Source organism: Trichomycterus rosablanca, chromosome 8, assembly GCF_030014385.1.
Source record: "Trichomycterus rosablanca isolate fTriRos1 chromosome 8, fTriRos1.hap1, whole genome shotgun sequence".
Classification (NCBI taxonomy): domain Eukaryota; kingdom Metazoa; phylum Chordata; class Actinopteri; order Siluriformes; family Trichomycteridae; genus Trichomycterus; species Trichomycterus rosablanca.
Window position 1 is genome coordinate 37,019,011 of NC_085995.1, and position 17,088 is coordinate 37,036,098.

General features: G+C 39.4%; 1 protein-coding gene across 2 annotated transcripts in view; it reads left to right on the plus strand.

Moving 5' to 3' along the window:
• Positions 1 to 17,088, plus strand: part of zgc:101566 (Transmembrane protein 263-B-like) — a 67,368-nt gene that overhangs the window by 584 nt on the left and 49,696 nt on the right. The window contains exons 1-2 of one of the 2 annotated variants that reach the window (XM_063000834.1): positions 7 to 90; positions 3,278 to 3,389. In XM_063000834.1, the coding sequence (XP_062856904.1) occupies positions 85 to 90; positions 3,278 to 3,389 (118 nt within the window). In that variant the 5' untranslated portion in view covers positions 7 to 84. Of the gene's footprint in view, positions 1 to 6; positions 91 to 3,277; positions 3,390 to 17,088 lie in introns of those variants that run through there. The other variant, XM_063000835.1, reaches the window with a different exon arrangement.

Here is a 17,088-nt window from a genome sequence, read left to right on the forward strand (position 1 = left end):
GAATAAAAGCAGAATTTTCTCCGTTTGCGCCTGTTGTGAAGCATTTCAGAGAATTACTGCTCAGTATTCTCCGTTACTTCAGTCATGAAGGTAACTCTAAGTAAAAAGCTTTGCTGCGATTTTATATCAATTTCTGTGTTTTATTATTAACATGCCTCGTAATTTTATACATGAGCACACTTTTAATCATAGCGGTGATTAAAACTGGTGTTTTGTTGTTTATACTCGTTTTGCATGCTGTCTAGGATGTAGCACTAGGATATCCTATTACCAAATTGACAGTGGGCTGTTCTCAAATATATATGAAGTGCCCTAGGTAGGCTGCTTCTGGGAGACATACAGTTCATTAAGTACAAAGTGTTCCTATGGAGGGAATGTGTGTGTATTTGGGATACGGTGTATGGAATTCTTTCCCTGCAGTTTAAGATTTGGCGTATTTTCCAGCAGTACAGCAGTATTTATTAATCAGGAATTTACCTGCACAATATGGGACAGTTATTCTGGGAAATTAGGCACATTGCAATACTTTGCCTTTTCCCCATAGGAATAAATGAGGTCTAAATGAAGTTAAAACCTGTAAATATTAAAATGTGCAAAATATGTCATTGATTATATAGCTGGTAATACAGTGGAAATATCTAGAGAGCATAGTGGAACTTAATGAATGGAACTAAATGCAATCAAAGCAAGTGGATTATAAGACTATAGCATTTGAAAAACTAAGGTCTGGGTTTGCTTGTTTACATTCCTCTTGCCAGTCATGTTATAAATCAAATCAAATCAAAACATGGAAGACCCTCTTGCTAAATGGCTGGAATGTAATGACACCATGGTTTCTAATGAAATACATGATTTTCAAGTTCTTATTCTACATACTGTTAAAGGAACACTTAACTTAAACCTTAAATGATCAGTAATAGTAATCAGTACTAATGCAGTAGTAGTGATCAGTTATGAATAATTTCTTTTGGCTGCTCCTCTTAGGGTTCATCACAGCAGAACATTTATCTGCATAAGTATTAAGCACAGTTTTTACAACAGATTTCCTTCATGAAAGAAACTCCTGTTTATCCAGGCAGTACTAAGGGTGCACTGATGTGTCCCCTCACTGGCTTTTTTTTTATGTAATGCCATGTCTTCTGTATTGTGAGCCCAGAATCTGTATTCCAGCTCTCGGATTATATGCACTGCTGTTTTCAGCAGTGTGGCTTTTACCATTACATAACACAATCTCACCTAGTAGTAATCAGTAGCAGTGATCAGTAACAGTGTTTAGTTATAGTGATCAGTTATAGTGATCAGTTATAGTGATCAGTAACAGTAATCATTAATAGTGATCAGTAACAGTGTTTAATTATAGTGACCAGTTCTCGTGATCAGTAACAGTAATCATTAATAGTGATCAGTAACAGTGTTTAGTTATAGTGATCAGTTATAGTGATCAGTAACAGTAATCATTAATAGTGATCAGTAACAGTGTTTAATTATAGTGACCAGTTCTTGTGATCAGTAACAGTAATCATTAATAGTGATCAGTAACAGTGTTTAGTTATAGTGATCAGTAACAGTAATCCTTAATTGTGATCAGTAACAGTGTTTAGTTATAGTGATCAGTTATAGTGATCAGTAACAGTAATCATTAATAGTGATCAGTAACAGTGTTTAGTTCTCGTGATCAGTAACAGTAATCATTAATAGTGATCAGTAACAGTGTTTAGTTATAGTGATCAGTTCTCGTGATCAGTAACAGTAATCATTAATAGTGATCAGTAACAGTGTTTAGTTATAGTGATCAGTAACAGTAATCATTAATAGTGATCAGTAACAGTGTTTAATTATAGTGACCAGTTCTCGTGATCAGTAACAGTAATCATTAATAGTGATCAGTAACAGTGTTTAGTTATAGTGATCAGTAACAGTAATCATTAATAGTGATCAGTAACAGTGTTTAGTTATAGTGATCAGTTATAGTGATCAGTAACAGTAATCATTAATAGTGATCAGTAACAGTGTTCAGTTATAGTGATCAGTAACAGTAATCATTAATAGTGATCAGTAACAGTGTTTAGTTATAGTGATCAGTTATAGTGATCAGTAACAGTAATCATTAATAGTGATCAGTAACAGTGTTTAGTTATAGTGATCAGTTATAGTGATCAGTAACAGTAATCATTAATAGTGATCAGTAACAGTGTTTAGTTATAGTGATCATTCGGAAGAAGTCATTCGGATTGAGTGACGAAACGTTTCTCTACAACAAACTTGTGTCCAGATGAACTGATTCAACTTTGTGGATTTGTGTACCTGGATTATTGAGCATGCATCAACAGTTATAGTGATCAGTAACAGTAATCATTAATAGTGATCAGTAGCAGTGTTTAGTTATAGTGATCAGTAACAGTATACAGTTGTAGTGATTAGTAACAGTGATCAGTAATAATGATCAGTAACAGTGATCAGTAGTAATGATCAGTAACAAAGATCAGTAATAGTGATCAGTAATAATATTCGGTATAAGTAATCAGTAACAAAGATGTTTATTTGGCTTCTGACACCATATGACACAGTTATCCTCCTGCAAAAACAGGATAAAGACAAAAACAAATTAAATGATAACAGAAAATCTAATAATAAATAAATACATTTACTTTGCTTGTTTTTAGCAGAAATATTAGGATAATTTTGCCTCCTGGCCCAGTATAAAGGTAGAACCTTGGTGTTCTTGTAAAATTATCTGTATCTGTATTATGTAGCTAGGAATAGATTTAAAATACTGGTTGTATCTCTGTTATTAGATTAGCATGTTTAGTTTGTTTCATCATCTAATATATCGTTACTGACCTCCTTTGTTTAAAGTCTCTGTTCTGAATGCTACACTAGTTCAGGTCATGTTACTTTCTCACATTACTGTCATGTTTATCACAATAAAGCCTAAAGTTTTGGTGACAAATTTTTTTTATGGCTTTCTCTAAGCTTAATGCCAAATTATTGGTCAGTGGTTAATATCGTCTACTAATGGTTGATTATAAAATAATTTCAATGTTTGAATGATTGTTTTGTTTCTATAGAATTAGTAACTTTAGCTCTGTGCTGAACAGCTGTGCTATCAGTACCACGTTTAACATTACTTTTCCATGAATAGACAATAAAAGTAGTAAACTGTTAGCTTTATTAGCTTCATAGGTTCAGAAGCAAATGTCAGACTTTGTACTGGCTACATTTGGAGAAGAAAAATGTGTTTCCTTAAATATTAACTATGGGATTTATTTTCACACAGGGCCCCAGTGCTGAGGCCGACGTAATGGAGGTAACAGAAGAGAGTACATCATTACCTACCCACCTAAACAACGATGACCTCCCACCTTACCTACAGGAGGAGCCACCTGAAGGTAGCTGAATTTTGCTCATAACGTTTGACCAATCGTCTTTATTTTGTTTTTAGTTACAAAGGTCTTTCTGATGGATTTTAAAATCCTTCATCAAAGTTTAATGAGATTTCAGTTGAAAAATTGGCAAGGCCAATTGCATTGTTGCATTATCCTGTCAAACAGTGTTCAGTGAGTGTTCCACTCAGATTTAATCTGATGGCTGGTAAAATTACATTTGGTTTTAAATTGTTCTGGTTCATCTCTTCAGTCACTTCTTGTAATGTTTGCAGAGTCACATGTCATAATTCTCTCACCTCCGTACTTCACTATATGTTTCTTACACAGGATTATACAGGCCACTGTTCTTTCTCTAAACACCACATGCTTTTCGTTTCTCTTGACTGGAGCACATCGTTCCAAAGGTGTTCTGATCTGTATACGTGCTTGTGTGTAGTTTTTCATCAATGCATCATTGTGATCCCTTTAAATCAGAAGAGGTTTTAAACTGAATTCTCCTTTTTTGGAATTGATTGTAGTTTCATGAACTTTCCTTTTGCGGGTTATAAAATGACTTGTAATGAGGAGTGTGTGAGAGTGTGCAGAGAAACAGATGGACTACAGTCAGTAATTGTAGAACTACAAAGTGCTTCTCTATGGTAAGTGGAGCTGATAAAATGGACAGTGTGTAGAAACAAGGAGGTGGTTTTAATGTTATGGCTGATCAGTGTATACATACACTATATGGACATACACTATAAAATATTGTGACACCCCTTCTAATTTTTAAATTTATGTGCTTCAGCCACAACAACTGCTAACAGGTGTAATAAATCAATTATATCAAGGAAATTATACACGCCCAACTTTGCAGCAACAGTTTAGGGAAGGTCCTTTCCTGTTCCAGCATGACTGTATCCCTGTGCACAAATCAAGCTCTGTAAAGACATGAAGAAAAGCTTTGGTTTAAAGAAACTCCAGTGTCCTGCACAGAGCCCTGACCTCAGCACCACTCAACAGCTCTGGAATGAACCGGAACATCAACTGAGGCTTTCTTGACCAACATCAGTGCCAAGCCATACAAATGCTCTTTTGACTGAATGAGCACAAATTCCCACAAGCCTTGTCAGAGGAGTGGCTGTTGTTATATCTGAAAATATCACATAAATGTCACTCTATTTTAATACCTATTGTTTTTTTTAAATGGGATGTCCGACACGTTTATGGTCAGGTGTCCAAATACATTTGGTCATATAGTGTATTAGTGCTGTTTTTAATTTGAAGGATTGTGAGGTCAGTAGTGGAAGGTTTTGTCAGGACTGAGAGCTGCTGTTCTGTGCATGTTTAAAGCTTAATACTAATTACTCAGGCCCGCAAAGGTTTTTAAGAGCCAATAGAAATCTTTAAGATCAGTAACAGTGAATAAAAGACTTTAAAGCTGAACTAAGTGAAGCCAGCGCGGTGCCACCCGTCTGCACAAGATGGCAGTGTGTGCCAGCAGAGGAAGCAACCTCCTCTAAAGATGTGTTCCAACTTTAAACACAATCCATCGACTTTTTAGGTCCAGTTCCCTTTGGGTCAGACCCTGTCACCATCCTTAAAGCCGTCCCATTACTTCGCTCACTCAAGCGATAAAGTCATTAAAGAGCAGAACTTTCTCAGAAGACAAAAGCAGTCTGATGCAACGTTTCTTTAAAAAAAAGCAACAAAACCTGGTTCAATCTGTCATGATTTATTTTGGACAATAGTTGGTAGCGTTTTTGGCAGGATAAACACATACATAAAACTAAAATATAAACACATAATAAACACATAAAACGATTTTTTAAAATAAAATTACATTGAAGACAAATTATGACAAAGTTTCCTTTTATTATTTCTCTTAAAAAATAAAATAAAATCTTTTATTTATCTAAATAATGAATGTCCTTTTATTTCTGAGGTAGCTACAAACTATGCAAAACAATGCTGCACATTTCCCTTTTGTGTAAAAAATCCCACATTAAATAAATAAATGAATAATACAAATAAAGAAAGTATCCTCACATAAATAAATTTGGCTGGGAAATTCCGAACCTGGCAACCCTGTAGTGACGTCGGCCAGGTAAGGTAAATAGCGCCAGCGCCCTCTGCTGTTTAAAGTGAATATCGGTTCATTATACATGTAAACCGATTTGAATCGTTACACACGTGAATCGATTTGTCTTGTGGTGCATCGTTACATCCCTACATGAAACACATGAACACATTCAGTCCTTCTGTCCTTCATTTCATGTTCATATTCATGTTTTATCACTACTTGATCCTGGTCAGGGTTGCGGTGGGTCTGGCTTCCACAGAATCATTAAAAGAGTAGAAAGATTTTAGATTATTTAGCAGACTTCTTTATCCAAAGCGACTTACATTACAGATACAGTATACAGTCTGAGCAATTGAGGGTTAAGGGCCTTGCTCAAGGGCCCAACAGCAGCAACCTGGCTTGAACCAGCGACCTTCTTATTACTTGTCCTGAACCTTAACCACTAGGCTACGGCTTATACAACCTGACGTTAAAATTCCAATAAACAAACAAGAAACAAATCTTCAGTAAGTGTCCAAACTAAAATGAAAATGCAATATTTATGTTGTTGTTTCTTTTCACTTGCAATAAGCTGCATATTTGCCAAAATAAAAATGCAAACAAGATAAAATCAATAGTCAAGTGACTCTTTGTGATTCAGTTTTCAGGATGGCAAGCAGGCACTATCTACTTGTGATTATTTTTTATTTCCCGCTTCGCTTTCTCATTTTTAAGTTCACCAACATGTAATTATGTTTATTAACAGTAAGCAGAAGTACAGAACAGATAAGGAATTAACCTTTTTAATAGACCCAGCTTAGACCCCCGCCTGAGCTCTGGCTGGGCACTACAGAGAGAAATCTAGTGCAGTCAGAGAGGTCTGGTGCATTTGCAGTGCATGATACTGGTTTTCTTTTCTGATCTAATTAATCCTGATTGAATTAGTATCGGGCGGCGCGGTGGTGCAAGGGTCTGGTTCTGGGTTTGATTCACTTGCCGGGTAGCCATGCATTTCTGTATGGGGTTAGTATGTTCTCCCTGTTTCCTCGTGGGTTTCCTCTAAATGCTCTGGTTTTCTCCCACAAGTCCAAAGACAGGCAAATTTAGAGCTACCCTAAGTGTGTGTGTGTGTGTGTGTGTGTGTGTGTGTGTTTGCCCTGTAACTGGCGACCTGCCTGAGGTTGATTTATTACTTTAATGATTGCCGGGGTGACACGGTGGTTAAGTGGGTAGCACTGTCGCCTCACAGCAAGAAGGTCCTGGGTTCAATCCCCAGGTGGAGCGGTCCGGGTCCTTTCTGTGTGGAGTTTGCATGTTCTCCCCGTGCCTGGGTGGGTTTCCTCCCACAGTCCAAAGACATGCAAGTGAGGTGAATTGGAGATACAAAATTGTCCATGACTGTGTTTGATATTAAACTTGTGAACTGATGAATCTTGTGTAATGAGTAACTACCGTTCCTGTCATGAATGTAACCAAAGTGTAAAACATGACGTTAAAATTGCAGTGTTACAGCAGCGATTTATAAGGGATTCCGCACTTTTTTATCACTTTTCTACTCAGTCACCCTCTGATGCATTTTTCCAGCGTCGTACCGACTTTTTAATGCCATCAAAAAAAATGTTTTTGGTTAAGCTCGTAGCCACTGATGCAGCGCTGCTCTCACACCATCATCACATGAAAATCTTATTCCCCTTAAAGCTTCTTTGAGCGTCCAAAAAGGTGGAAATCAGATGGAGTTAAATCCGGACTATAAGCGTCTCTCAGTCTCTCAGACATGACCGATTACTCCTCCTCCTACTACACCCTCACCGCTTATAACCAAAATATAAAAGTGCGGAAACGTTTTGAAGATCCCTCGTATATAGGGGTATAAGAACATAAAACAAAGAACAAAAAACTAAGCTGGTAAGCCTAAAAGGTCCCGTATATAGACATCATGTGTGCAGTTGTTTGTTTGTTTGTTTATTTATTAGGATTTTAACGTCATGTTTTACACTTTGGTTACATTCATGACAGGAACGGTAGTTACTCATTACACAAGATTCATCAGTTCACAAGTTTATATCAAACACAGTCATGGACAATTTATTGTCTCCAATTCACCTCACTTGCACGTCTTTGGACTGTGGGAGGAAACCGGAGCTCCCGGAGGAAACCCACAGGGACACGGGGAGAACATGCAAACTCCACACAGAAAGGACTCGGACCGCCCCGCCAGGACCTTCTTGCTGTGAGGTGGCAGTGCTACCCACTGAGCCACCATGTCACCCTGTGTGCATATCGAATAGCACCGTTCTCAAGATTGATCGTCTTTCATGGATACTACAGGCTCTGCATCCTCTTTTCAGGCTGCTGTATGTTGCTGGGCAGTTGTAGCCTAGTGGTTAAGGTACTGGTCCAGTAATCAAAAGGTTGCCGGTTCAAGCCTCACCACTACCAGGTTGCCACTGTTGGGCCCTTAAGCAAGGCTCTTAACCCTCAATTGCTTAGACTGTATACTGTCACAGTACTGTAGGTCACTTTGGATAAAAGCGTCTGCTTAATGCCGAAAATGTAAATGTGTGTAACTGTATAGAAACTGCTTTGACTGGAGTTCAGTGGTTGCACTGGTGCACTGGTGGTTGTATAACTCCGGTTTTTATTGCTGAAGCTAAATCAAAGCTGGGCTGTATAATGTACTGTGTGAAACCCTCTTTGTTAAGAAGCCACTCAGTGCAGCACCTGCTTACAGTATGTGAATAAATAATGTAGCATGTTTATTAGATAAAAGCAGTGAGAAACAGACTGACACTTTCATTCAGACGCTGCTTATATAATAACCATGCGCTCAGAAGGCTGCACTGAGATGTTCCAGTCCAGGGTTCACATTTATAAAGCGTCTCAGTGTAGATCTGAAGGGAATGAGCATGTTTATGTTTGTATATTTAAACATATTTAAATATTCATTTTATTGATCTGGTATGTAGATGTTGTATCTCGTTGTATAACACGCTCGGATCAGTGTCCCGTTCTGGAGATCTCTTTTCTGCCTCAGTTTTCTTTTGTTCCCCTCCCTTTACTCCCAATCTTGTCGTCTCCAATTCCCTCCTGCTGCTACCAGCGTCCCCTGCGCTGGTCGAGAAGGGCTGAGACTATCACTCACTTCACCCCAATAGGCACATAATTGTCGGCTGCATCTTGGTCTTTTCTAGCTGTGCGGCGGTAAACTCTTGGGTTTGTTTTTATTGCTAGGGTCTTCAGCTATATGCCATCGTATATCACATATCTGCTCTCTGTAAGAAGTGGTGTTTATCAGATCCGCTCTTATGACTCCATCCCTGAATTAGGAAAATCTACGTTTAGCTACAGAGCACCAGCGAACCTCTAAAGCTCCACTCACTGGTGTCACTTTTAATCGCTAACCACCTTTAATATTTTATTGATATTTTTTTCAGGACAGTGGCCTAGTGGGTAGAGCTTTGGGCTGTCAGTCGTAAAATTGTCGGTTCAAATCCAGGTTCTGCTGTGCAGCCACTGTTGGGCCCTTGAGCAAGGCCCTTAACCCTGTCTGCTCCAGGGGCGTCGTACACTGGCTCTGACCCCAGCTTCCAAACAAACTGTGATGTGGCGATGAGTTTTTATCATTATGAGTGGGGATGAGTTTTTATTATTGCAAAGTGGGATGAGCTTTTAAAATAATAAATGGGGATGAGTTTTTATCATTATACGTGGTGCTGTGTTTTTAATATTATGAATGGGGATGAGTTTTTATCATTATAAATGGGAATTCGCTTTTAACATTATAAGTGGGGTAAGTTATTTTTACATTATATGTGGTGATGTTATTTTTACATTTTATGTGATGAGTTTTTAACATTATAAATGTGGATGAGTTTTTAACATTATAAATGGGGATGAGTTTTTAACATTATAAATGGGGATGAGTTTTTATCATTGTAAGTGGGAATGAGTTTTTAACATTATGAGTGGGGATGAGTTTTTAACATAAGTAGGAATGAGTTTTTATCATTATAAGTGGTGTTGAGTTTTTAACATTAGTGGTGATGAGTTTTTAACATAAATAGGAATGAGTTTAACATTATAAGTGGGGATGAGTTTTAACATTGTAAACGGGGATGAGTTTTTAAGATTGTCAATAGGGCAAGTCTTTAACCTTATAAATGGGGATGAGTATTTTACATTATAAATAGGGATGTTTTTTTACATTATAAATGGGGATGAGTTTTTACATTATAAATGGGGATGAGTTTTTACATTATAAATGGGGATGAGTCTTTACATTATAAATAGGTATGTTTTTTTACATTATAAATGGGGATTAGTTTTTACATTATAAATGGGGATGAGTTTTTACATTATAAATGGGGATGGGTGTTTAACATTATAAATGGGGATGAGTTTTTACATTATAAATGGGGATGGGTGTTTAACATTATAAATGGGGATGAGTTTTTACATTATAAGTGGGTATGAGGTTTTAATAATATGGGTGGAGATGAGCTTCTTATATAGTCAATATGCTGTTTTAACATACAGGTCCTTCTCAAAAAATTAGCATATTGTGATAAAGTTCATTATTTTCCATAATGTAATGATAAAAATTAAACTTTCATATATTTTAGATTCATTGCACACCAACTGAAATATTTCAGGTCTTTTATTGTTTTAATACTGATGATTTTGGCATACAGCTCATGAAAACCCAAAATTCCTATCTCAAAAAATTAGCATATTTCATCCGACCAATAAAAGAAAAGTGTTTTTAATACAAAAAAAGTCAACCTTCAAATAATTATGTTCAGTTATGCACTCAATACTTGGTCGGGAATCCTTTTGCAGAAATGACTGCTTCAATGCGGCGTGGCATGGAGGCAATCAGCCTGTGGCACTGCTGAGGTGTTATGGAGGCCCAGGATGCTTCGATAGCGGCCTTAAGCTCATCCAGAGTGTTGGGTCTTGTGTCTCTCAACTTTCTCTTCACAATATCCCACAGATTCTCTATGGGGTTCAGGTCAGGAGAGTTGGCAGGCCAATTGAGCACAGTAATACCATGGTCAGTAAACCATTCACCAGTGGTTTTGGCACTGTGAGCAGGTGCCAGGTCGTGCTGAAAAATGAAATCTTCATCTCCATAAAGCTTTTCAGCAGATGGAAGCATGAAGTGCTCCAAAATCTCCTGATAGCTAGCTGCATTGACCCTGCCCTTGATAAAACACAGTGGACCAACACCAGCAGCTGACATGGCACCCCAGACCATCACTGACTGTAGGTACTTGACACTGGACTTCAGGCATTTTGGCATTTCCTTCTCCCCAGTCTTCCTCCAGACTCTGGCACCTTGATTTCCGAAAACAGTACTTTGGACCACTGAGCAACAGTCCAGTGCTGCTTCTCTGTAGCCCAGGTCAGGCGCTTCTGCCGCTGTTTCTGGTTCAAAAGTGGCTTGACCTGGGGAATGCGGCACCTGTAGCCCATTTCCTGCACACGCCTGTGCACGGTGGCTCTGGATGTTTCTACTCCAGACTCAGTCCACTGCTTCCGCAGGTCCCCCAAGGTCTGGAATCGGCCCTTCTCCACAATCTTCCTCAGGGTCCGGTCACCTCTTCTCGTTGTGCAGCGTTTTCTGCCACACTTTTTCCTTCCCACAGACTTCCCACTGAGGTGCCTTGATACAGCACTCTGGGAACAGCCTATTCGTTCAGAAATTTCTTTCTGTGTCTTACCCTCTTGCTTGAGGGTGTCAATGATGGCCTTCTGGACAGCAGTCAGGTCGGCAGTCTTACCCATGATTGCAGTTTTGAGTAATGAACCAGGCTGGGAGTTTTTAAAAGCCTCAGGAATCTTTTGCAGGTGTTTAGAGTTAATTCGTTGATTCAGATGATTAGGTTAATAGCTCGTTTAGAGAACCTTTTCATGATATGCTAATTTTTTGAGATAGGAATTTTGGGTTTTCATGAGCTGTATGCCAAAATCATCAGTATTAAAACAATAAAAGACCTGAAATATTTCAGTTGGTGTGCAATGAATCTAAAATATATGAAAGTTTAATTTTTATCATTACATTATGGAAAATAATGAACTTTATCACAATATGCTAATTTTTTGAGAAGGACCTGTATATGTATAACTGATATTCTTGATGGATTGGTTTTTTTGTTAACAGAGGTTTTAACAGAGGATGTATGGTCACCCTAATGTTGACAGACCTGGTCACCATGCCAAGCAAATGTCGGTGTAGTACTACAACCCCTCACAAAATCACTAACTACTTCCTTTTATTTCTGAGTTACATTTTCTCACTGGTTTTATAATAAACACTGCTGTGTGTGCAGTAACTGATCATTAATGAAATGTTGCACCGTAACTGTTTAATCCGGCTGTGGGTTCAGAGAGACATAGACAGACGGACTGAAGAGTGACTTCATGCTAATGCAGTGGATTATTCTAACTGCTTGAAAAGACAAACACCAACTGCAGGGTCTGTTTGAACTCTGGGCTGAACGTCTATACCAGGACCTTCAGTACACACCGAGTACACACTGAGAGGAAGTGTGTGTTCCAACACTGTCATACACTCGCTCACTCGCTGCTCTTCCAGCCCACAGACTAAAACAACCTACGTCCTTCAGAAAAATGCTACTGTGCTACTGCTACTGTTCACATGTAGGAGCACGTACTAAATTCACAAATTCTAGGATGCGGGCAGTAAGATGGCTCGGTGGGTAGCACTGTCGCCTCACAGCAAGAAGGTCCTGGGTTCGATCCCCAGGTGTGTCTGTGTGGGTTTCCTCCAGGAGCTCCGGTTTCCTTCCACAGTCAGTCAGGTTAATTGGAGATACTGAATTGCGTGTGTGTGTGTGTGTACATATATACACCGATCAGCCATAACATTAAAACTACCACCTTGTTTCTACACTCACTGTCCATTTTATCAGCTCCACTTACCATATAGAAGCACTTTGTAGTTCTACAATTACTGACTGTAGTCCATCTATTATACCTTCATCAGTGGTCACAGGACTATTCTCAGTCCAGCAGTGACAGTGAGGTGTTTAAAAACTCCAGCAGCGCTGCTGTGTCTGATCCCCTCATACCAGCACAACACACACTAACACACCACCACCATGTCAGTGTCACTGCAGTGCTGAGAATGATCCACCACCTAAATAATACCTGCTCTGTGGTGGTCCTGGGAGAGTCCTGACCATTGAAGAAAAGGGTGAAAGGGGGCTAACAAAGCATGTACTTATGGACGGATGGACTACAGTCAGTAATAGAACTACAAAGTGCTTCTATATGGTAAGTGGAGCTGATAAAATGGACAGTGAGTGTAGAAACAAGGTGGTGGTTTTAATGTTATGGCTGATGTATGTGTATGTGTCTGTCCTGCAATGGACTGGCTCCAGGGTGTTACTGTGTGCCTTGCGCCCATAAAAAAGCAGGGATAGGCTCCTGCACCCAATGTGTGTTCAATAGGGATGTAATGATGCACCACAAGACAGTTAAAAATCGATTCACATGTGTAACGATTCAAATCGGTTTACATGTATAATGAATCAGTATTCACTTTAAACAGCAGAGGGCGCTCGCACTATTCACCTCGCCTGGTTGACGTCACTACAGGGTTGCCAGGTTTGGAATTTTCCAGCCAGATTTATTTATGTGAAGATACTTTCTTTATTTGTATTATTCATTTATTTATTTAATGTGGGATTTTTTACACAACAAGGGAAATGTGCAGCGTTGTTTTGCATAGTTTGTACCTACCTAAAAAATAAAAGGACATTCATTATTTAGATAAATAAAAGATAAGCACAAATACAGTATATTTTATTTTATTTTTTAAAGAGAAATAATAAAAGGAAACTTTGTCATCATTTGTTTTTAATTTTAGTTTGTTTAAAAAATCGGGGGAAAAACGTATAGTGTACCCAGTATCGTGAATCGCATCGTGGGTAGAGTGTATCGTTACATCCCTAGTGTTCAATAAACCTTCTGTAGGGGGCAAAGTGTGATCACTGCTCACCACGTTGAAGGGCCTCGAGGGCCCGGGCGGTTCCCCTCTGAGCCGTCGTTACGTCAGAGCTGTTCATGATCGAGCCAGTTTTCATAAAAGATTAATCCACAGCTTTAAAACAGTCAGCATCGAGAATAACACCGTGCTGTGATATAAAGTTAATGAAAGATTATGAAAGTATGATTAGGTTTTAAGAGAACACGTACTTTTGAAACTTTTTACACTCCTGCAGATCCAGGATAGATTGCAATCTTCTTGAGAATTAATTACGAAAATAAATCAATGCGCTTTACCCAGGTGCTGGAGCGTCGCTGCCCGATAGCACGCTCTGTTTATCTCCGTCTCTGACAGAACGTCCTTATTAAGACGTCTGGGATTTATTTGCATTGCTGATTATTCAGCAGGATGAGAAGATAACCGAACGCATGTGTTGAAGCACAGCCGATAGAGAGGCTAGGCCGGCTCCCGTTCTTTCTGAGTGCTCTACATGAACGTTTTTGACAGACGCGCCTGTCAGAAACGAACGGTGAATGTTGAGTGGGTGTCATTAATGGAGCGGCACACTTACGTGTACTGTATACAGACTCGCTATAAAGTTTCAGTTCTGTTCTGCTTTGTTTCAGCTAACTTCTTAATTTAAATAAGTCACGAATTATCTATCAGGATAAAATAAAACGTCTCGTCCACTCTCACAGTGTCCAGCACTGAGCCCAGGCTGCAACCCTACTGAACACTTTTGGGATGAACTGGAACCTCACTTGTGAGCCATTGTGCCCACCAAGTCAAGTCAACTTTATTTATATAGCGCTTTTTACAATAGACATTGTCTCAAAGCAACTTTACAAAATCCAGGACCAACAGATACAAAAACCCCTGTTGAGCAAGCCGAGGGCAACTGTGGCGAGGAAAAACTTCCTGAAAATTACAGGAAGAAACCTTGAGAGGAACCAGACTCAGCAGGGCCCATCCTTCTTGGATGGTCTGGAGGATGCTTTAAATAAATAGGATTTACACAAATCATACAAACACAGAATTAAATGATCTAAAAGTTATAACTGGTAATAAATAAAGAAAGAAAGAAATAATAATAATAGAGTTATTATTCGGTCTAATCTTCAATAAAGTCTGTAGTGAGTTCTTGTCATTCTTGGTGCAATTACTCCAGACCCGTCACATCCGGCAGGAGCAGCATCGTTGGCACTGCAGTCTCGACTTTAATCCTTAACCTCGGCGGGTAAACAGGTTTCCATCAGAATGCCTTTGGAGTAAAACAACAAAGAATGTAGTTAATAATGTACAATGCTAGTTAAGTAAAACAGTTTTACAGAGAGTTTTAGACTCCGGCAGCCCTAAATATTACAGCATAACTAAAAGGGAGAGCGAGCAGGTAACAAGGTCATGAAGGCTTTCACAGGACATCAGCGCCCACCTCCCAACCATCATCAAACCTGAGTGATCGGACAAGAGAGGCAGAACGACAGCAACCCAACATCCCTGATCACCACAAGTTTCTATGACCAAGAACCCCCAAGCTCTGCGCCTTTGTCTATACTAATCAAAAGAATATTAGAGAAAATAAATATGTATTCAGTCTAGACATAAACATTGAGACTGTGTCCGAATCCCGAGCAGAGGCAGGAAGAAACCAGTACTCATTGGTTTCAAGACGTATTGATAGAACGCCTTTATTTGTCATTTATACACCGACCAGGCATAACATTATGAGCACTGACGGGTGAAGTGAATAACACTGATTATCTCTTCATCACTGCACCTGTTAGTGGGGGGGATATATTAGGCAGCAAGTGAACATTTTATCCTCAAAGTTGATGTTAGAAGCAGGAAAAATGGACAAGCGTGAGGATCTGAGCGAGTTTGACAAGGAGCAAATTGTGATGGCTTAGACGACTGGGTCAGAGCATCTCCAAAACTGCAGCTCTTGTGGGGTGTGTCCCGGTCTGCAGTGGTCAGTATCTATCAAAAGTGGTCCAAGGGAGGAACAGTGGTAAACTGGCGACAGGGTCATGGGCGGCCAAGTCTCATTGATGCACGTGGGGAGCGAAGGCTGGCCCGTGTGGTCCGATCCAACAGACGAGCTACTGGAGCTCAAACTGCTGAAGAAGTTAATGCTGGTATAATTAATATTAATATAAAATTAATAATATTAGGAAGGTGGTCATAATGTTATGCCTGTACATATACAGCTTGTTTTTTGAAAGCTCGTTTTTTGAAAGCACAGGGTCAGTCATAGAGCAGAGAGGTTTAAAATCCTTGCTCAAGGGACAGTGGCTTCATGAGCAGATGGCTTCAACAGTGGCTTCATGAGCAGAGCTGAGATTCGAACTCTCAACCTTTGGATTGACAGCACAAAGCTCTACCCACTAGGCTACCACTGTCCTGATGCCAGGAGACAAAGGCTAGCAGAAGAGCCACTGTGGGTCGACTTGCAGATTGTTTTAGTCAGGTGATGAGGAGCTATCGCCTCACAACAAAAAGGTCCTGGGTTCGATCCCCAGGCAGGGCGGTCCGGGTCCTTTCTGTGTGGTTTGCATGTTCTCCCCGTGTCTGTGTGGGTTTCCTCCGGGAGCTCCGGTTTCCTCCCACAGTCCAAAAACATGCAGTCAGGTTAATTGGAGACACTGAATTGCCCTATAGGTGAATGGGTGTGTGTGTATGTGAAATTGTATTGGCTAAAATTCAGCATTTGTTTGCTAATGTTCATCTACCACAAAATGTTCTTCAAGAAATGGATACTAATATTGTGCAAGTCGTAAGAAAGTGGCTTAATTTAAACACACGGTCAACCAGGTGCTTCATATTTCAAAGCCGAAAAGATGGAGGCTTGGGTGTTCCAAATTGTACTACTAATCACATCTTATTAATATGCTGAATATTGAATATATGGGAAATGGCGAGAGCTTCATTATTTTTGGACTTTATACGACGAAAAATCCCACTAGCATCGTCTGGTGAGGACAATTTCTTAGGATTTAGAAGAAAAGATAATGGGAAACTGGATGTACAGGCTCAGGGATTTGGTGTTTTATCCGATTGGCCAGATTTGAATGATCTATGTAGGAGAAAAAATACAGAATTTAAATGGAAAACATTAAGCCAGGAATCTGTAAATGTTTCTAAAATAGTGAAAGATCCATCAGTTGTTGTTGAGGCTCGTGTTAACGTTAACGGAACATCCTATCAGCTGCAGTGTAAAACATCAAGAAAAATGCTGCTGGAGGTTCAAAGAGCAAAGCAGCAGCAATATTGGTCTAGTCTGAAGCTTCAGGGAAAGCTGATCATTCAGTATCACATACAATATTCAGAAATGTTGTAATCGGTGAGGAGGTTCTTATATTTTGTGTGAAAGCATGCTTACAGATTCTGCCAACTAAATATAACCTTTCACTGTGGTATCCATCCATTCATTTACCTTTCTGTCTGCTGCATGGCTCCACTCAGCAGCTGGAGTCTGTGGCACACATTCTAAATGGTTGTAGTTCTCTTAAAGGCCTGTACACTGCACCACATGATAGACTTGTGGACCTGATAACAGCTCAGCTTCCATATGTAAAGAACGAATTAATCTTTAAGCACTCCACAATTACACCTGAGTGGTTTAATGCGACGTCTGGGATCTTTTTAGGAAT